The 20,465-nt window shown below is 50.5% G+C and overlaps 1 protein-coding gene across 3 annotated transcripts; it reads left to right on the top strand.

Moving 5' to 3' along the window:
* Positions 1 to 998: 998 nt before the first annotated feature.
* Positions 999 to 18,643, top strand: Gpr55 (G protein-coupled receptor 55). Of its 3 annotated transcripts, none has more exons than XM_063237126.1 (2): positions 999 to 1,128; positions 15,740 to 18,643. In XM_063237126.1, exon 2 carries the CDS (start codon positions 15,748 to 15,750, stop codon positions 16,687 to 16,689), a length of 942 nt encoding a protein of 313 aa, XP_063093196.1. In that variant the 5' UTR covers positions 999 to 1,128; positions 15,740 to 15,747; the 3' UTR covers positions 16,690 to 18,643. The 3 variants fall into 3 exon arrangements, with proteins under 3 accessions (XP_063093196.1, XP_063093197.1, XP_023422778.2); XM_063237127.1 differs by lacking the exon at positions 999 to 1,128 and adding an exon at positions 6,474 to 6,570; XM_023567010.2 differs by lacking the exon at positions 999 to 1,128 and adding an exon at positions 12,297 to 12,714.
* Positions 18,644 to 20,465: the final 1,822 nt, after the last annotated feature.

The raw sequence follows: 20,465 nt of genomic DNA on the forward strand, positions 1-20,465 counted from the left end.
AAGGCTCCAGGATTGGGACTTTGGATTCCCAGCAGCCTGAGCATCCGTGGGAGCCATGCAGGCTCCATGCCAAGGTGGTGTTCAGGGAAGGAAGGATACAGAACCTGGAGATGTGGAGCAGAAGATGAGACGAGCAGGTGCCACATGACATAAGCCTGCCCGAGTCACCTCTGATCCCACCTCACCTTCCCCTGCCCCCAGGCTCTGCTGGGGCTGGCACCCATTACCAGGGACCCCCACTTTCCTTTGTTGAGAGAAAGACCCTGCAGGGGAGATGGCGGCAGATACCGAATCAATGAGGGACATGGTCTCAGGCAAGGGCTCGGTGGGCACCCTGAGCCCCCGGACCCTGCCAGCGATGACTCAGTGTCTCTGTGGCAGGTGCTACATTTACTGTACCACTGCCAGCTTTGAGCACAGGTTAGCCCTGGTTGATGGATGAACTCGTGACCCCAGTTTCCAAATGAGGAAGCAGACTCAGAGAAGTTAGGTAAGCAGGGGAGTTAGGTTTGCAGAGCCTCTTTGAGGGGAGCGGTCCCCACCCCAGGCCTGCTGGGGTTTCCTCAGGATCAGGTTCCCTTGATGACTCAGGAGGCTGTCATCCACTTCCTGTCCCTGTCCCTTCCTGTCCTGGCTGTTGCTCCCACCCGGAGCTGCCTTCTGCCTCTGGTGTGAGGCTGCTCAGTATCTGGTCCCTGAGCCGCTCCACTGCCACTGTGATGGATTCTGAGTTGCACAAGTGCGAGGACGATGTGAAGGTTTTTTTCATGGGACAGCTTTTCCACAACATCCCTGCACAGTGTGGGTGTGCGTGTGTATGTGCGTGCCCTGGGAGCATGGGCTGGACTCCTGCCCTCCTCCTGCCCCCAGTCTCCACTCTCGACATTCCCTGCCTGGTGTGTGCCCTGCCTTGTGGAGTATCACCTTTGTGGAGGGGCTGCTCTGGGAGGGCAGGCCAGGCCCTGAGCAGCTGGAGGCCCCGGCAGAGCCAGCGTGGGGAGAGGATGTGGTGAGTCCCCAGGTGTCGTGGAGCCCTCCTCGGTGGTGAGCTCGATCAGAAGGGCTTGGTCCCCACCCTCGAAGGATCTAGCTCCTGAGCTCTTGGGCTGTGTGCTGGTGATGTTGGAGGTACGTGCTGGTGTCCTGTCCTATGGTCCCCATCTGGAAGGTGGCAGGATCTTCCCGGGCTCTCAAAGCCTCTCATTTGTCCTGGATGGTGACAGGACCAGCAGGACCCTATGGTACCTCTGGGAGGGCGAGGGGTGTCTTCCAAGAAGCTCTTCTTTATGACTGTTGGGTCGAGCTGAGGATGGCTGGGGGTGCTGGGTGCAGTTTTGGGGCCATGGGTGGGACCTGGGTGGCTTGCTCCCTGGGGAACCCCAGCCTCAGCCCCGTGTGTCTCCCTAGGGAATGGCAAGGAATTGCATTTAGGCAGCTGGGGCAGAGATAGTACACTAGCCGCCCACATGTACAGTTCTGAGTTGTGCTCATATAGTCAAATATTTAAACAACAAGCCACAAGACACAGAAACTCCCATTTTTATGAAGAAGGTGGCCGGAGAAGGCTGGTAAAGCCTTCTCGGAGGAGGGCTGAGCCATGATACTGCTTTCTGCAGGCTACTCAGAGGGTGAGGGACCCCTCCCAATGTTCTGACACCACAGGCTCAGGCGTGGGCCTCTTCTATGCTGCTGGCCATGAACTCCTGGCTGTCCTGCCTATCTGGCAGCCATCGTTGGCATAGATTGGCCCAGGGATGTGCAGGGACCTCATCAGGGAAAGGATTGTCCAATGTCCTGTCTTGATGCCCCATTATGGTGCAAGAAGCGGGCTTGCAGGTACCCATGTACCAGTGCCATGGGACCAGAACCAGTGCAGGGAGCTAGAATGGCTGTCACCATCTTGTCAACCTCCTCATCAAACAACGGGAGCTGGAGCTCTGGAGGGCTGGCAGCTTCTCACATGAGATGCAGCTGCTACAGCGACGACCATGCTGGACGAATCACCCAGGGCCACCTCAGGTAGTTTCTATTTCTGTAGACATTCGAAAGTCACAGCCCACTTGACTTGGAGGGAATAATTCATACCAGGGTCCTTGGAGGGGCCTCCAAGAGCTTGAGGGCTTAGGAACCGCACCCACTGGGCCGAATTTCAGCCCAGACTTTCCTTATTGCCTGGACGTGTGAGGATCCGAGATGGGAGACCCTGAGGTGAGCTCTGCCGACCACTCCGGGGATACACACAGCGACCTGGCCTCCTGACACCTTCCCAGCACCCCCACTTTTCTGTTCCCCATCTTAACTCTAGCAGTGCTAGACAGATGTCATGGTGGCCCTTGTCAGCTCCTCGTTGTCCTTGTGTGATGTCCTTGTCTTCCTTCTCTTCCAAAAACTTCCCAGGCCTTCACACCCAGACATACACGGACAGACGGACAGAGGCACACACACGTACATGCACACACATGCATGCACTCGCACACACATGCATGTTTTTCACTTTTGGCTGAGTAGAGGCACAGATCTTCCAAGAAGACCGGAGAGTTCATGTCCTCTTACTGGAAATGTGCTCCCTGGCCCCATATTCTGGTTCTGCCCAGAGGACAGGTACCCGGTGGAGGGTCCCCCCAGAAACAGCTGACCTGCTTCGATTCAGCCACTTAGGAACCTCTGGCCCCACCCCCTCATTACACTCCAAGGAAGTTCAGCCACAGAAGGGAAGTGGCGCTGCCCCAAGCAGGCAGGTGGCCCAGCCTGGAGGAGAAGTGACATTTCCCAGCTCTCTCAGCTGCACTGGACCATCCACAGGTAACAGCCTCGAGGCCATTTAGGGAAACTGAGGCAGGAAGTGTCTGATCTGGCCTGGCTTTTATTAGACAGACTCTGATCGACTCTCTTGAGCATCCCCCGTGGGGCTCTGCCTCACCTGCCCCAGCTTTGCTGTGACAGGACAGTGACAGTCCCTGGGGACGCTTCATGACAGCAGCAGCAGCAGGCAGCCCTAGTTTGTCCCTGATTGTGAGTGACATTTTTCTACGAACCCTCAACTTCCTCCTGATCTGAGTCAGGATTATAGCGTGAGGTCAATGTGGGGACCTCCCATGGGCAGCCCTGGAGCTGTCACCGTGGGACTGGCATAGGTGCCAGCACCTTCTCAGGCCCTGCCCACTCCTTCTGAATCTGCTTGGGAAATCACCCAGCGCTCTCAGGGATCACCTTGCAGGCCCTGAGCAGTGTGCCTGGGGTGCCTGGGGGCCAGCAGAGTGCATGGGAGCTTGAGTCCAGCCACTCCCAGCTGCTGCTTCTTCCCTGGTCTCAGTTTACCTCCATGGAGAATGGAATGGTTTTGGTTTCTTCCTCACTGGGCTCTGAATTCAGTAAATGAGGGGGGCTGCTTGTCCCTTGGTGAGCACCTAGCCAGTTGTGACTACTGTCATCTGGCGGTTGCTTGTTACTGTAGTTGTTGATTTTGTTTTTGGAGCACAGGATCTTATCATGTAGTTCACACTGGTTTTGATTTCACTGTGAAGCCCAAACTGGCCTCAAACTAATGGCAATCCTCCTGCCTCAGCCTCACAAGGGCTGGGATTAGAGGTGTGTGTCACCATGCACCTCTTAGTCTTAATGCAGTGTCTCTTGGAGAGGCCAAGAGGGAAGACACAGCAGGAGTCAGAAATCTGAAAATTCTGGCTTCGTCGTGACAGTGAGGACACAGGTCAAGAAACGTCTGTTGGACTGCCCTGGGCTGGGCTCTGGGCTGCCCATGGTGGTGGGGATAGGACAGGGTCTACAAGATGCCCGGGATGTCCCTCATCTCCGGGGAGGACTCGGCCCTGTTCCGCTTGCCCTGAAAGATTTTCCCAGGGACCACGTTTTAGGAGGCGTCATGAGTTAAAGGTCCATGTCCTGGGCAGCTGCGGGACACTCCCATGGGGTACACAGATGACTCCACTGGTCCCCCCTTGGTCACAGTGGGTGGATGACGTGGGAGGCCCGGAGGTATGAGCGTGGGAGGGAAATGATAAGCAGAAGGAGGAGCGGGCGGGGCGGAGCCAGGCAGCTCAGGAGCGAGGGGGGGAGGTTCCGGGATGGAGGCGCGCTTTGCTGGCACTGCGGGGGTGGGGTTTGGGGTGTGTGTGATGAAGGACCCAGGATGTGCGCCCCAGCGGGCCCCCCTCTGCCTGTGGGACCTTGGGGACCCTTCAGCGTTCTTGTCTGTAAAATGGGTGCAGCGATAATGTTCCTGGAGTGTGCGCATAACCTCCCTGGAGCGCTCAGCGTTGAGTCCCTGCTCCAACCTTGCGGTTCTCCGGCAGAGTCGGCACCAGGGCTCTGTCCTTGGGCTCCGAGTCCCTCTTTGCAGCCTGGTCCAGAAGCAGTGTGGTGGGTTATTTCCAGGGGAGTGGGAGGTCACTGCTGCCCAGTGAGTGTCTGAGCCCAACTTCAACCCAAGCGCAAGCAGATTCTGGGCGGGGAGATTGGGTGGCGTGACTTCGGGCTGGGGCAAGTCCAGGTCCCCCAAACTGCACACCTGCCGCGGCACCTGTTTTTCTCTCTCCTGGTGGTGGTGGGGGTGCGAACGGCCCAAGGTGACCCAGATCTGATGCCTGAGTAGATGGGGGCTCTGCCACCCACAGATGACGCCATTGCGTGCCTCGGTGGCCCAGCTTCTCTGGAAGACCCAGGCCCCGGGACGGAGTGGAAGGACGGCTGGGTTGGTGCCGAGCCACGCAGCTGGGTTTCGCTGTCTGGGCTGCCCACATACAGCCACGCAGCCACACCAGGTGGGCTAGGGTGGGGTGGGGTGAGGGGTTAAGGCACCAGGGGCCACAGCGCCCTGCACCTGCACAGTCCAGAAGGTGGACTGATAGGCAGCAATAGCCAGCATTGTGAGGCTGCTGTCAGGGGCCAGAACTCTGGGGATGGGACTCCAGGGATCATGTGAGGGAGCCACAGGAGAACCAAGGCCTTGGACTCCAAGTCTCCTCTGCACGAGAAAGCACCCCAGATGTGGTGGTGCATGCCCATGATCCCAGCACTTGGGAGGCTGAGGCAGGAGCACTGCCAGGAGTTTGAGTCTAGGCAGGGCTACATAGTGAGTTCAAGGTCAACCTAAATTGCATAGGGAGACCCTTTCAAAAACAAACAAAATGAACAAAACAAAACAGCATGAAAAGCACAAAACAGTGATATATTGGAGGAATATTTCATTTCAGGGTTAAAAACAAACTAACAAAAGCACCCTCCAGGGACGACCCTCCTCCTGTGAGCATTTCCACCCCTGGTCTTTTCTCCCTCTGCCTGCATCGTGCCCCCCCCCCCCCCCCCCGACTTCTCTGAATGCAGCCCTGCAGGCCAGCCAACCCTCGAGCACCGCTGTTCCTCTTCTAGGTTTTCTCAGGGTAGCCTTGGCCCCTCTCATTTCTCATTTTCCTGCTTACAGGAAAAACACACAGAAATTCCTGTTTTCATTTCAACTGCGACTGCTTTCAGCTCTGGGGTGTAAACATTTGTTCCTCTCCGGACCTCAGCAATTCCCTTCCCATCAGATCTCTGACCGCGTGCTATGAAATTGCCTAGAGAAGCCTGCTGCACCTTGGTCATAGCAGGAAGCTGCCGCAGGGCTGGGGACTGACCGGGAGCTGTGCTCTCAGGCTGAGACCAAACAGTGGAAAACGGCCTTGGCCTTTGCCAGGCGTTGGCCCCAGAATCGGCACTGGTTCGGTGAAAGCCTTTCCCTTCCTCTGCAGAGCAGATCGTCTTTGTGAACGGTCTCATCTCCACCTGGGTCTGCTTGTCCTCCTCACCAGCTGGGCCACCCAGATATCTGATTTCTTTGTTCAGCTGATTGATGAGTGATATTTTTAAAGAGCAGCACTAAGTTCTCTGACTACATTTATTTTTCCATCTCGGCTCCCTTTTTTTGGCATTTCTGGAACATCCCCACCACGGATGGCTCTGCTGTCTCTTTGGAACATAAATTGCAAGTTTACATTGTCCTTAACTTTTACTATAAGGGAGTCCTGACCTTCGCAGGTCTTTTCCCTGTGAAAACCTGCCTTCCATGGCTCCTTGGTTTCTAGAGATGCCTGATAAACCCTAGATTATTCATCATTGTGCTATGCCTTTTCATTCTCTCTCTCTCTTTTTCTTTCTTTATTCCTTTTTTTTTTTTTTTTTTTTTGGTACCAGGAATTGAATTTACGACCTTGTCCTTAGCAGGCAGGCGCTTTCCTGCTGTGCTGTGTCCCCAACCCCTGCCTTTTTGTTTTTCTCTGTCTTTCGCATTGACAAAAAAAAAAAAAAAAGCTTGGACCTTTAAAAAAGGGATGCTCTTTGTACAGCGCTTGTTAATATGAAATTTTAAAGTGATATTTGTGTAGACCTCTATGGAGTTGCTCCTTTTTCTATATTGAGATATAGTGATTTTCGCTTTCAGTTTCTACTGTAAATTTCCTCTTCTTTTGGTCCTTTGAAGGTAGGTAAGGTAATTTAACGCAACTATCCAATTCGAAAAATGTTGAAGTTTCAAATTCTGCCTCTGTTTATTTCTGCTAATCACTCATCAAACTTCAGGTGAGTTATGTTTTAGATATTATTTTTTTAAGCCTCCTTTTCACTGTCAACCTGGCAATTGGAGTTTTTAATGTTGTTTTTATCCATGAAGGCTGACATATGGGAAAATGAAAGATTTTTTAAAATTATATTTAAGAATCACAGGCGGGGTTTGTGCTACTGCTTTCTTGGCCCCTAGCTGCTTTCTCTCTTGATGCTTTCTAATTCTCTTGTCCACTTTATGCTTTGCTCTCAAATTCCTAAATTCCCTTTGAGACAGGGTCTTGCTATGTAGTTCAGGTTAGCCTCAAACTCAAAGTGATCCTCCTGCCTCAGCCTCTTGAGTGCTGGGATTACAGGCATGTGCCACTAAACCTGGTCAAAGTGTTCATTTTTGAGCTGGTAAGATTATACCTTCCAGCTGACCTCTGGTTAGCTCAACACATTTCTTTGAATTCTGTGTAAACCTCACACTTGCCATATATCAAACCTACACCTGACCGTACTTTGAAGGTCTGATATTTAAGGAAAAATCGAAAATGATCCTTAACTTTTTTTGTGTGTGTCTTTTTTCATTTTTATCGTGATCCTTAACTTTTTTTCATATTGGAAATCAAACCTAGGACCTTGTGCTTGCCAGACAGGCGCTGTGCCAGTGAACAACATCCCCATCCCCACAATTCTTACAATTTTCTCCCAGAGTTTGATATAATTTTTAGAGAACCTTAAATTGTTTTTGTAGTTCATGTATCTTATGATATAATTAGCATAGTACATAAAAGAGAACAGATTTGAAAATCACCTACTGACTAGCTGCTAGAAGGCACCACTGTTAGGTGTGTGGAAACTTTTTTCTAGGTTTTTTTCCCTCTCTGCGTGGGTTTTTTCAATCAGTTAAAATCGTTCTGACTAGAGAAGTCTTTAGTTTGTGGGTTTTTACATAACTCAGTCAGCATAAACATAATGCAGGAGAGTTTCCATTGACTCCATTACCCTGATGAAATTAACCTCTTGCTGGCATTTACAAGTTTTTATGTAGTTTTTGTTACTAGAAAAAAATACCAAAGTAAGCATATTTTTATATATAATTTTCCTTTCTTCTGCGTATTTTACTTAAGGTGAAGTCTAAGAATTATTGGATAAAAAGCTAATGCAGTTTTTCTGGTCCTTTTTTAAATGACTGAATCCCAAGCGTGTATATTAACGGGTTCCTACTCATTTGTGTAGCAGGAAGCATTTCTCGGGAACCTGCCCAGGTTCTTTGCTAAATTTGAGAAGTAAAAGTTTTCATGTCTTTTTAAATCCTCTTCTGAGAATTGTTTTCGTCCTTTGCTTCTTTGTTTATTTCGAATCTCTTCATCACAAAGAACATAATTTAACATTTTGCTTCTTCCGGTTGTTATGTGATGTTTCATTTTTTAATTTAAAAAATTCTGCTTTTGGTTAGTCAGTGTTTTTGCTTTTATTTTATTTTTTAATATGATTTTCATTAATTAATTAATTAATTAATTAATTTTTGAGACAGGGTCTCACTATGCAGTGCAGGCTGACTTTGAACTTGCTTATGTAGCCCAGGCTAGCCTCAAATTTATTGTGATCCTTCTGCCTTAGGCTCCCAAGTTCTGGGATCACAGCCATGTGCCACTACACCTGGCCTTTTTTGCTTTTTAATCATTCTAAATTGGCAAAGAGCTTTTTCCTCCAGTGTGTTTTATAAACAAATTTTCTACTAAATTTTCATGGGGTCATTTTATTGTTTGATTTTTTTAAAAAAGTATTTACTTTCTGCTAGTAACCAGTATTTATTTACTTATTTATTCATTTATTGGTACTTGGTACCGGGGATCGAACTTACAACTGCGTGCTTGCAAGGCAGGTGCTTATGTCATTGATTTTTTGGAAATGTAATTCTTTTTTTTTTTTTTTTTACTGGTACCAGGGATCAAACTCATGACTGCACGCTTGCAAAGCAGGCGCTGATGCCACTGAGCTAAATCCCCAGCCCCTGAAAATGTAATTCTTTAATGAATTTGAAATTTCTCTTGCTGTGTGGTATGCGCTGACATCTAAATTAGTTTTTACCCTTGAACTGTTCAATGACAGTCTCAGCATAATTTATTGATTAAACTTTCCTTTTATATTACTGATTTTTTGGTGAGCAAATGTTGCATTTATTCTTATTATTTCTGTTAAATGTCCTAGTGCATTGTTTGAAGGTTGTAAGTTATTAGTGTTTGATTTCAGTGTCAGTGTCTTTATTCCTTTACCATTAAATACAAAGTTGCTGTGCTGTGTAGAAAGTATTTTTCTCCTTTCTTTTCTTTTCTTCTTTCCTTCCTTCCTTTCTTTCTTTTTTTTGAGGGAGGTCTCACTATGTAGTGCAGGTTGGCCTTGAACTCACAGTGATCCTCCTGCCTCAGCCTCCCGAGTACTGGGACTACAGATGTGCAACACCAAGCCTCGTGAAAATAATTTTTTATTCCTTTGTGTAACTTACTTTTGTGAAAAGTGTGTGTTGATATAATCAGATGACTTTTCATTTTTGCTTAATGATTCACAATATCAATAGATTTTCTAACTTTGAAACTGTCTTGTATTTGTATACTAAACCTGACTTAGTAATGACGTTTTATAATTTTAACATCCTGAATTTTATCTAGTACTTTGTAATTAGGGTATGCTATGTATATATATGGGTGTTTATGTGTATAAACTGTATATATATATTAACAATTGCATTTAAGTAATAGCTCTTCCTCTGTTATGTTTGATAGTTGGATAAATTTGTGTGGTGGTAGAAATTCATGAACACTGTCTTATGTTCTGAAATAGTTCATACAATATGGAAAATATCTATTGTTTAAAAATTTGAAATGAGGAGCCGGGTTGTAGCACAGTGGTTCAAATGTACTTAGGGGTCTGTGCTTTATCCCCAGCCCCAAAAGGAAAAAAAGAGAGGGGGAGAGTGAGGGGGAGGGGGGAGGGACAGAGGGACAGAGGAGCCTAAAGAAGAGGGGTTGTTTTAAGAGCACAGGAATTACTGGGTAAGATTCTCAGTGTCTCCCACGATTATTGGCCTATTAATAAATTCAGCTTCTTGTGTCAACTCGTATTTCAATTGTGGTAAATTGGGTTTTGTTCCCAAATCATCGATGATGTCAATGCCTGTAAGTTTCTCTCTACTTTTTTGTTCCTCGCCATCTGAGCTTTGCCTCTTTGTTTTTCTTTCTACTTTGATCATTTGAGTCTTTTCTTCTTGACCATAGTGGTTAGAGATACGCATTTCTGTCCAAAAACCACCACCTATTAAATTTCTTGATTCTGGTATTTCCTTTAACTGACTTATTTATCTTTATAATTTTTTTATGATTTCCCAAAACTTTTGGGGGTCTCTTTTTGAGGTAGGGGTTCACTGTGCAGTTCAGGCTGGCCTTGAACTCACTGTGTATTTCAGGCTCGACTCAAACTTGCAGCAGTCCTCCTGCCTCAGCCTTCTAGCTACCAGGATTACAGGCATATGCCACCATGCCTGGCCCTCAAACTCATAGTAATCCTCCTGCATCAGTCTCTCAGATCCTGGGCTTACAGGTGTGCGTCACAGTGTCCAGTTTATACTTTTTTTGTCTTTTTGAGACAGGGTCTCACTATGCAGCTCAGGCTGGCCTTGGGCTCACTTTGTAGCTCAGGTTGGTCTTGAACTTGCAACAATCCTCCTGCCTCAGCCTCCTAGGTGCTGGGATTACAGGCGGCTCAGTTTATATGCCTTTATCCAGAGCCATCCGATGGATTAGATTACTATACAGCAGTGGCCTTCACAATTGTGTTTTTCTTTCATTACCAAAAGACAACTTTCTTTATTGTGGTGAGTGACTTTACTCCAAAGTGCTGTGGCACTGGTCCTGTGTGCTGCCACCGGGGCTTCCACTTACATTTGCTTTGTCTCATGGGACTCTCACACTGGAACGTGCTGTGTCACTTCAGTGTGCCCTTTAGAGGACCAGAGTTCAATTCTGTTTCTTTTCTATCTCTATTTATTTATTTTTTGGTACTGGGGATCAAACTCATGACCTCACACTTGCCAGGCAGGCGCTTACACCAGCGAGTTAAACCCCCGGGCCCCTAATTCTGTTCCTTAATTGAGCTGAGTATGTTGGCAAAGGAAGCTTGAATTTTTGTTTATTGTTATGTTGCAGTGCCTGGTTTTTTCCTCCTTTGCGATCAAGTCCAAAGCTTTCCTTTATTTCTTTTACTCTTTGGGGATTTTAAAGACACATCCTTTCCTTTACAGTACTTAGTTTAAGACTTTAAAAAGCCTGACACTTATGTTTTCTGTGATTATTAAAACAAAAACAAACCACGAGAAAAGCCGTGGTGTTGGGCAGACGGCAAGGTGACGGTCCCCCATAATCACCTCCTTTCTGTGCTATGAACTCTGGACGGGGAACTGGAGGGCTCCACACATAAAGAAACGGTAGGCAGGGGGGAGTTAATGGCCCAGGCAAGGTCCATGCACGCTGGGGGTGTGTGTTAAAATACCACATCGGGCCCTGTTGCTGCGTGTGAATGTTACATGTTAACCAAGAGTAAAATTAAGCTGAATTTTCAAAGAGTTGGTGATTGTGCTGGGCATGGCGGTGCACATCTATAATCCCAGTACTCAGGAGGCTGAAGCAGGAGGATCACTGTGGGTTTGAGGCCAGCCTGGGCTGGATAGTGGGACCTTGTTTCAGAAAGAAAAAAAAAAAAAAAAAGAAAGAAAGAAGAGTTGTGCTTCACCCATGCTCTGTTTTTCCTCTCATCCCCACCTCCTGTAACCTGAGATACTTATAAAACCTGCAGTTTTATAGCACCCCCAGGGAGGCACAACCTTGTCCCACAGTATTATCTAAGTATTACCTAAGATAATACTGAGCCCCTTGCCCTGTTTTCTCGTGCCCCAGCAACTTGTGGCTCTGGTGACCTCTGTCTCCAGCCTGTGCCCCCATGATCCCATATCTGTTTCTTTGTCTCCATTAATTCTCCTTGCATAGCTTCCTGCTGTCAGTGCTCCCAGGCCCTCCAGCTCATGTCGCTGTGCTGCACACCCTGTCATTATCTCTTGGAGTCTAAAATTCGGAGGGAATTTTTTTCTTGAGACCATATCTGCATGAGAGGAGGTTTCTGTATTCCGCAGCCCTGAGCCATGACCTGGCCAGCCGGGAAATTTTTCAATCCGTGTGCCCCTTTTCTAGACCTGCAGAGGGGATGCGGAGGATTAATATTTCAGGCTCTCTGCTCACTCTGCCATTAGCTGGAAGGTTTTTGGTTTTTTCAACCTATTTCTTTTTGCGGGTCCATAGAGTGATTGCTAGCTCGGGCTTCAGAGATTACCAGGTGAGAAGCTTCCTTTTGAAGTCCTCCAATGAGGGACGCCGCCGGCAGGCCCTAGGACAGAGATGGTCCTCCCAGAGTCGCCTCAGGCCCGTCCCCACTCACATGCCTGCTGCATCCCAGCACCCTCGGATATTTGCTTCCTGTCAGATCGCTGGATCATTTTTCTCCCTTTGTTAGTAGTTTTTGTTCTTTGCATTTCGGCCAAATTCAGGCTTGATCTTCGAGCATATTTTATTTTGTTTACCTTTTCTTTTCTTTTTTTTTCAAACGCAGCTTGACTACATAGCCCAGACTGTCCTCAAACTCTCTGTAGTCCCACTGCCTCAGCCTCCCCAGTGCTGGGATGGCAGGTGTGTGCCATCACACTCACCCATCCACGGTTCGTCTGAGCATTCCCAGCTACACACAGGTGGCCTGAGGGCCCTTTCTGAGTTGCGCTTCTCTTTCCCTTCTTGGTTTCCCACCGCGATGACTTCTCTCACCTTCTGGCCCTTTGGTGTGGTCACAGCGCTCATTCAGATGTGCGTTGCACAGGGGCCTGCCTTTCCCATCAGATAAATATACCTTGTGGCTGTCTTGTTACACCGGCCAGTTTCTGAGACAGGCCTGTGGGTATTTTGGTGTGTTTCCTCTGCAGGAAGCAGGCTGGCCATCTGGGCTTGCTTTGTCCACAGGGCCTGCGTTTGGGACCTACCTCCGCAGAAATTCCGACACACAGCTCCAGGGAGCGCTGTTCCACACCTGTAGGACCCTGATCTTTGCGCACCTCGAGATATTTTCTCCCAAGTCCCGGTGAGAAATTCACAAACATGAAAGCACAGACTCCTAGAAAGCTGCCACATCAAAGAGCATACACGGAATGTTCCGAGAATGTTCACAGCACCTATGTGTGCATCGACGTAATGCATGATTTTTTCTTTTTAGTTAAGGGAAAGGTATTTCATGTAAGATCTTAAAAATGCTGGAACCCTCTCTTCCCCTGAGTCCCTAGGGAGCTTAACGATGAGACACGAGCAGCATGGGAATTCTCAGCAGTGCCTGCTAGCAAAGGTGTAAGTCTCAGGGACTTTTATTGTGGGATTTTTGTTTCTCAGTAAAACATTAAGCTCATGAATAAGCTGCTGGTTAGATGAGTCATGGCGCCTCCACACAACAGAATACAGTGAGACTGCTAGAGTACGTTGCACTGGGTACCGGGGATGAAGGCGCAGGCCTGGTGTCTTAGTTCTCAGGAAGCTGAAGCAGGAGAATCGATGTAAGTTCAAGGCCAACCTGGGCTGCAAAGCAAGACCTTGCCTCAAAAAAATAAAAAAGAATAAAGAAAAAGAAAGAGGAGAAGGAAGAAAGGAAGGAAGGAAGGAAGGAAGAAAGAAAGAAAGTTGCTTCATATACACAGCTGTGAAACAATTTCCAACAAACATTGCTAAATGGAAACCAAGTACAGTAGGTATAGTATTTCCAAAATTTGAGCCAGCTGTGTTGGTGCACCCCTGTAATCCCAACACTCAGGAAGCTGAGGCAGGAGGATTGCTTTGAGTTCAAGGCCAGCCTGGGCTACAAAGTGAGTTCAAGGCCAGCCTGAACTGCACAGTGAAATTGTGTCTCAAAAAGACCAAAAAAAGGAGACATCTTATATGTGCATGTGTGTAAATGTACATACTTGGGAAAGTTTCTGGGAAAAGTGTGTCAGGGCAGGTAACCATGGTTGTCTCTGGACGGTACGGCTCAGCCCCCAGGAGACTGGAGGCTGACCATCTTTGGCACATTCTCTTGTATTATTTGAACATCTTATTGAGTGCGTGGGCTATTTTTTAATTAGAAAACCCCAGTATAATCTCCTAAGCTATAAATGACCACTGCACTGTCACCAAAGCAGAGTTCTCCGGGAACAGACTCTGCATCTTGGGGCCCTGTTAGCCAGGCGCCCTAGCGGGGGGCAGAGGAGATACAGTGTGAGTCCTGGAGCAGACTTAGGGCTTTGACCTCCTGCTCACCGCAGGGGCACAGCTTTGCCATCCAGGGACCCCACACTGGCTGCGACTGTCCCTTGAAGTAGTGAGGGAGAGGAGGCAGGCAGAGGTGGGGAGCAGGGCCGTATTTGAATTCCCTTCCCAGCAGCACTGGCTCCGGAGTCCTGGGCTGAATACCCGAGATCTGCCCCAGGGCCTCCTCCAGGGACTCCACCTCTGCAGCCCCGCGCTTCTGTCCTGCTGTTCTGCTGTCTTAAGCCTTTTCATGCCCTTGCCAGACCTCAGGCCCTCACCTTATCCTCTCTGGGGCCGGCATTTCTTCCACAGCTCTCTGCTTTCTGTCTAGATTTCTCTCTAGGCTAACAAGAGGCAGCCACCTCCAGCTCTTGCAAATCCTTGCAGGGAGAAAGCCAGGCAGAGATGCATTGCTTGGTGTTGGCCTGGATGGGTCAAAGCTCGGTCCCTGAGCTGGGGGATGTGGTACAACCATCGCTCTGGCCACGGGTGGAGGCAGTTCTGCTCAACTCCAGGAAAGTGGGCAGCAGCAGAGGGGACAGTGGGAAAAAAGGGGCTGAGGCCTGGAAGCAGCATTGGAACCCTTCAGCAAGCAGTTCCTGCAGGGAGCCCGAACTAGTTTTCCTGTTCTCCATGAAGTTCTCTCTACCTCTGCTTAAGCCTGTTTGGTCAGGGTTTCTGTCGTTAACTGCTTTCAATGGGGTTCTAGTGAAAAAAGAGATATTCACATATAGAAGGGTCCCATGTTTGAAAAGAAAATGTGTGTGTCAGCCAGGTGTGGCGCCAGCACACCTGTAATCCCAGCACTCAAGAAGCTGAGGCAGGAGGATCACAGGGAGCTTGAGATCAGGCTAGCCTGCACAGTGAGTTCAAACCCAGCTTGGATTACATAGTGATAGCCTGCCTCGTATAAAAAAAAGTGTGTGTGTGTAGAAAGACAGAATGAAGCCAGGAGTGTTGGTGTGCTCCCATGTGTAATCCCAGTACTGTGTGAGGCTGAGTCAGGATGGTGGCAAGCTTGAGCCCAGCCTGGGCAACTTAGCTACTTAATAATACCTTGTCTCAAAATAAAAAATAAAAAGAGAGCTGGGGGTGAGGCTCAGTGTGAAGGCCTTGGGTTCAATCTTTAGATAGCAACACACCACACTTGAGAGAGAGACAGAGAGAGTGAGAGAGAGAGAGTCTGAAACGATATGCAGACAATCCCCACCAACTGCCATAGTTTGACTTATAATTTTTCAGTGTTAGCATGCTGGGAACATGCACCCAAACAAACGCTGTTTTACATTTTCAGTACTTTATTCAGTGAATAAAGTCGCAGGAGAGACTCAACATTCACCTCTAAAATAAGCTTTGTGTCTGATGGTTTTGCCCAATGACAGGCCAAGCTGTGTGACTATACCCCACACGACTAGGGTGGCCTAAGCTGAGCTGTGGTGCTCACAGGTTAGTTGCATCTAATGTTTGCTTTCAGCTTTTATGTATATATATTTTTTTGAGACAGGGTGTCGCTATGTAATGCAGGCTGGCCTCACTCTCACGACAATTCTCCTGCTTCAGTCTCCCAAGTGGTATATTACTGGCATGCACCACCTCACCTGGCTCAAATGTATTTTTTACTTGTAATTTCCGTACCTTGTGATGGGCTGTCAGCATGTAACCCCACTGTAAATCAGGGACCTCCTTTGGAGCAGGTAGCAATGTCTCCCTTGGGGTGGTGCAGTTAGACATCACCTTTGGGTTCCCTGTAGTCTCTGTGGTCGGGTGGAGACGTGCTCCCGATGCCCGACTGAGGCGTCTGAGTCCACCCCACCCTGCCCTTGCCCCTGCAGGGGGAAACATGAGCCAGCACAACTCGAGCCAGAACTGCTCATTCATTGACGTGGACAAGCTGATGAAGACCCTGCAGATGGCCGTCCACATCCCCACCTTCCTCCTGGGCCTGCTCCTCAACCTGCTGGCCATCCGCAGCTTCAGCAGCTTCCTGAAGAAGTGGCCCGGCTATGCGGCCACCTCCATCTATATGATCAACCTGGCCATCTTTGACCTGCTGCTTGTGCTGTCGCTCCCCTTCAAGATGGTCCTGTCAGATGTGGAGCACCCATGGTCTGCCTTCTGCACGCTGGTCGAGTGCCTCTACTTCATCAGCACGTACGGCAGTGTCTTCACCATCTGCTGCATCAGCCTGGACAGGTTCCTGGCCATCCGCTACCCGTTCCTGGCCAGCCACCTCCGGTCCCCCAGGAAGACCCTGGGGACCTGCTGCGTCATCTGGGTACTGGTGTGGATCGGGAGCATCCCTGTCTACAGCTTCCATGGCAAGAAGGAGAACTACATGTGCTTCCACAACATGTCCAACAGCACCTGGAGTGCCAGGGTCTTCTTCCCCCTCCAGGTGTTCGGCTTCCTGCTGCCCATGGCTGTCATGGGCTTCTGCTCAGCCACAAGCATCCGCATCCTGCTCGGCCTCCGGGACCGCAGCCACAGAGCCTGCATCAGGACCATCGCGGTCAGCCTGATGGTCTTCGTGGCGTCCTTCCTTCCGGTGCACCTGGCATACTGCCTGCAGTTCCTGGTGAGGAACGGCTTCATCGTGGACTGCAGGGCCAGGCAGCGCATCAGCCTGTTTTTGCAGCTGTCCATGTGTTTCTCCAACGTCAACTGCTGCCTGGACGTTTTCTGCTACTACTTTGTCATCAAAGAATTCCGTGCGGACATTATGGCCCGCCGCCTGTCCCAGGTGCCGCTGGTCCGGCAGGACACCATGATTACCCGGGGCTGAGGGAAGGAGACAGACCCACTCCAGTGTCCCTGACAGACACCCTGTTCCAGCTGACGTCCTTCCTCTTCCATGCCCACGGAATCCATATTTGCTCTTTGGACCCCAAAACCTTTCCACACTTTCCAGTCAGCTGGATGGACATCACCATGCACTCGAGCTTTGCTGGAGGACCTGAGGGCTGGGCAGATTCTCCATTTCTAAGTCCAAAAAGATAGGAAGCAGAAAGGTTGGGTAGAGTGCATCTGAAAAAGGCCGTTTCTCTACTCTCCCATCCTTCTCTTTAGAAGATTCTGGAAAGATGGAGAGAGGAGTTAGTTCTAAGTCTCATTTCCTTTGGGCCCCAGAAAGGCTCAGGGAGAAGCCGATCCCTCCTGTGGCCAGGACACAGAGGGGCCCATGCGGCAGTGCGAGCCAGGCTATGGGGGAAGTGTTGGGCAATTGTGGGTCAGTGGGGACAGAGTGGAAAGGTGTTATCGATATCTTAGAGCTGCCAGTGGCCAGGCTGTCTTTGGGGGAAGGGAGACAGGGGCTGGAAGTGGACAGCCCCCCTCCCATCGCCCCTGAAGTGTCTTGAACAGGGTCTTAGCCTGGCCCAGGGCGCTGGTCTCAAACACACTCGGCTTCCTGCCTCGAGTGGGGTGGGAGGTTGTTTCTTAGCCCTGGCACAAAGATGGAGAGAAAGAATCTGCCTTGACCAGGAGTAGCCTTAGCAGAATGAAGGAAGTGTGTGTCCTGCTCCCCTGGGTCCCATCTGGGCTGCTGGCACTGGTGTCATTGCCCAGGAAGCTGCCCATCTCTGGTGGCTGGCACGGAGGAAATGAGGGAGCTTGAGATAGACAGGCTGCAGGCAGCCTCCGGCAGTTCCGGGCACAGTGCTGTTTGAGTCCATCTGTCCACTCTGCTGTGCTCCAAGGAGGACACGAGATGGGATAAGAAGAAATCAGGGAGACCATGTGGACAGTGGAAAAGCAACGCAGGGGAGGAGGCTGAGGGCCTGGCCAGCTGCCCAGGCTGGAAGCCATGAGGGGAGTGGGGTCTGGGTGGGGACCAACAGGGTGGGCGGGAAGGGCCAGGAGAAGGGCTACTTCTGGTCACACTCCCTCCCCCACTGAGAGCCACTGAAGGGCAAGGGTCTTGCAGCTGTCCCTGTGGCAGTGTTCAGTGGCACTTTGGGTGGCTGGCAGGCAGTGGGGGGTAGAAGGCGGCACAGAGGCGTGGAGGTGGGTATAGAGGAGACACAGGCTCAAGACCAGGGAGGGCTCTGCAGACCAGGAGTGAGGCTCTACCCTGGCTGTGCTGTACAGGCCCTGGACACCCCTCTCCCTGCCTGTGGGCTGAGCTGGCCCTAGACCACCCGGGGCAGAGACACTTGCTGTGTCACTCTGAGGAAAGAAAACCACCTTGCAATGGAGAACAGGGAACCCCAAGAGCAAGATCCTCAAAATGAGAAGGAGTCCAGAGCCATCAACAGTGAAAGAAACGGAAAGAAGTTTGTCTTTGATAGAGTTGAACAGCTTGAGCTAGATGTGGTGACCGCAGACCTCCTGATCCACCTCAGGACAGCAATGTCCCTTCTCCTTCTCCCCAGGAGGACTCCTGGCCTGAGGGGCTGTGGAAGGGACTCGGGTCCAGCATTTTAGGTGCATGGGTGGAGGCTCACGCAGGGTTAGGGTCAGAGTTAGGGTTGGGGTTGGGGTCCCATCAAAGGGCCCACCCTGCGGCAATGCCAGTCAGGAGGCAGGAAAGCTGGAACCCAGTCGTGAAAAGCTGAAACTCCTGCTTGCTAAAGCCATGGGAGGGTCAGAGCTGTCCTGTGACCGTAAGTGTGACCTCGTTTGTACTCCTAGCCTGGAAAACCCCAAGATGCACATATGTATATCCGTGGAGCCAGCACGATCACTGGAAAAACAATAGGACTAATCAGAATTAACTCAATAAACAGATTTGTACAGCACAGTGTGGGCTTGGCTTGGGCTACACTTTGCAGCTCCTTTGCATAGCTGCCTTGGGATGGTTCTGGTCCTTTGGGTAGCCCAGATATTGAGTGTGACGCTGCAGGGTGCCCGTCCAGTAGTGGGTTAGAGCTGAGCTTCCTTCTGACTCCTCCTAGGTGTGTCTTGGAGGTGCAGAGCCCTTGGTGGGTGTGACCTGCTGGCTCCTGGCCCAAGCCATCCCTTTCCCCCAAGCCCGTCTGCCCCAATTCTGAACTCAGCACAGCCATACCCTGGCTGCCAGGGTGCCCCTGGGACCTCCTCCCTCCTTAGGAGTTGTTTTCTGTTAATCCTCAAGGCACAGAGCGGTTTCCTGGGATCCCTGAGAAGGATTTGATGGGGGAGGCCCAGCTGGTCTGCACGCAGAGCTGTGTTTGTCAGCTGCATCTCCTGATTCCCCTTCGGGGACCCCATGGAGCCAAGAGTCACTGTGTTAATGCCTCGAAGTGGCTGTGGGATACGAAAAACACCTATGTGTAAGAATTCACCCTTGGGGGGCTGGGGATTTAGCTCAGCGGCATAAGCGCCTGCCTTGCAAGCAGGCAGTGGTAAGTTCGATCCCTGGTACCGATAAAAAGGAAAAAAACAAAAACAAAAACAAAAAAAAAGGAATTCACCCTTGTCACACAAGGACAGTCATTGAGAAGAGGTCATCAGGACCCACGGGTGACTGCAGAGTCCCATGGGGACTGAAGAGGGTGTGGCCCATGGATCTGGGAGGAGGAAACTGAGAGAGCTGCCTGTGAGGGTGTAGGAGAGCAAGCATCACTCAGCAGGGAGGGGGTGCCCCTTCCCCCAAGACCCAAGAGCAGCAGCACAGGACCCCACTGCCCCATCCTCCGCGTACCCTGAGACTGTGGTGAGCACAGGACCCTGAGAAGAGGGTGTGACTCAATAGCCAGTAGTGCTGCTCAGGGCAGGTCGGACACGGCCTCCTCTCACTTCCTGGCCCTCCCTTGAGCCTGGGATGGAGCCTGGCAGACACTTGCGGGAGTGGGGAAGTTAGAGCAGAGAGTGGGGGCCCCACATGCCTTGCTCCCATTCATCCTGATTGTCCCCCTAATGTGAGCTGAAGTCTGGGGGAGGCAGCATCAGAGGCACTGTCACTTCAATGGGACCATCGGGGAGGGATTCTGAGTTCCCCTGGGGAGCTCAGGCAGAGCCTTTGCTCCGAGGCTATGCACTGACCCAGGAGTGCAACCCAGGCATCTCTACAGGAGCAGTGCAGTCACGCAAAGGTCTCTCGGGGGAGCCCTGCAAGGGGCATGGCCATGGGGAAGCCCCTCTTTACTGCGGGGCTCAGGACTGTGCATTTGCACGTACCCACCCACACACACAGGCACACACAGCAGCCACCTCCTGCCGCAGAAGTCAGCCACACTCTCCCCGCCATTCTCTTGGTCTCTGGCACCCAGTGTGGCAGCAGAGACCCGAAGTGCAGAAGCTGAACTCAGGGGCAGCCCGGAAATGCTTGCAGAAGGGAAACGGTCGGCGCATGGACCCCCTGCACAGACAGTGAATCTGCTTCTCACAGCCACAGAGGGTGGACAGCCCCGTTCAGGGCCCCTGTGGCTCTGTTCCCAGTGTGAGCTGTCTTGCCGGTGGCTGCCCCTCACCCCGGCCCTGCGAGGCACAGAGGAAAGCGAGCTCTTGGGCTTCTCCTGAGACACTGGTCCTGTCTGTTCATGCCCCTTCTTGTGACCTGTTTTTGCTTAGCTGCCTTCTGAAAGCTCTGGAGGTTAGGGCTTCACCATGCGGGTTTTGGTGGGCGTGGTTCAGTCCACA

Source organism: Cavia porcellus, unplaced genomic scaffold, assembly GCF_034190915.1.
Source record: "Cavia porcellus strain 051 isolate PalLab524CR breed Dunkin Hartley unplaced genomic scaffold, mCavPor4.1 scaffold_26, whole genome shotgun sequence".
Classification (NCBI taxonomy): Eukaryota; Metazoa; Chordata; class Mammalia; order Rodentia; family Caviidae; genus Cavia; species Cavia porcellus.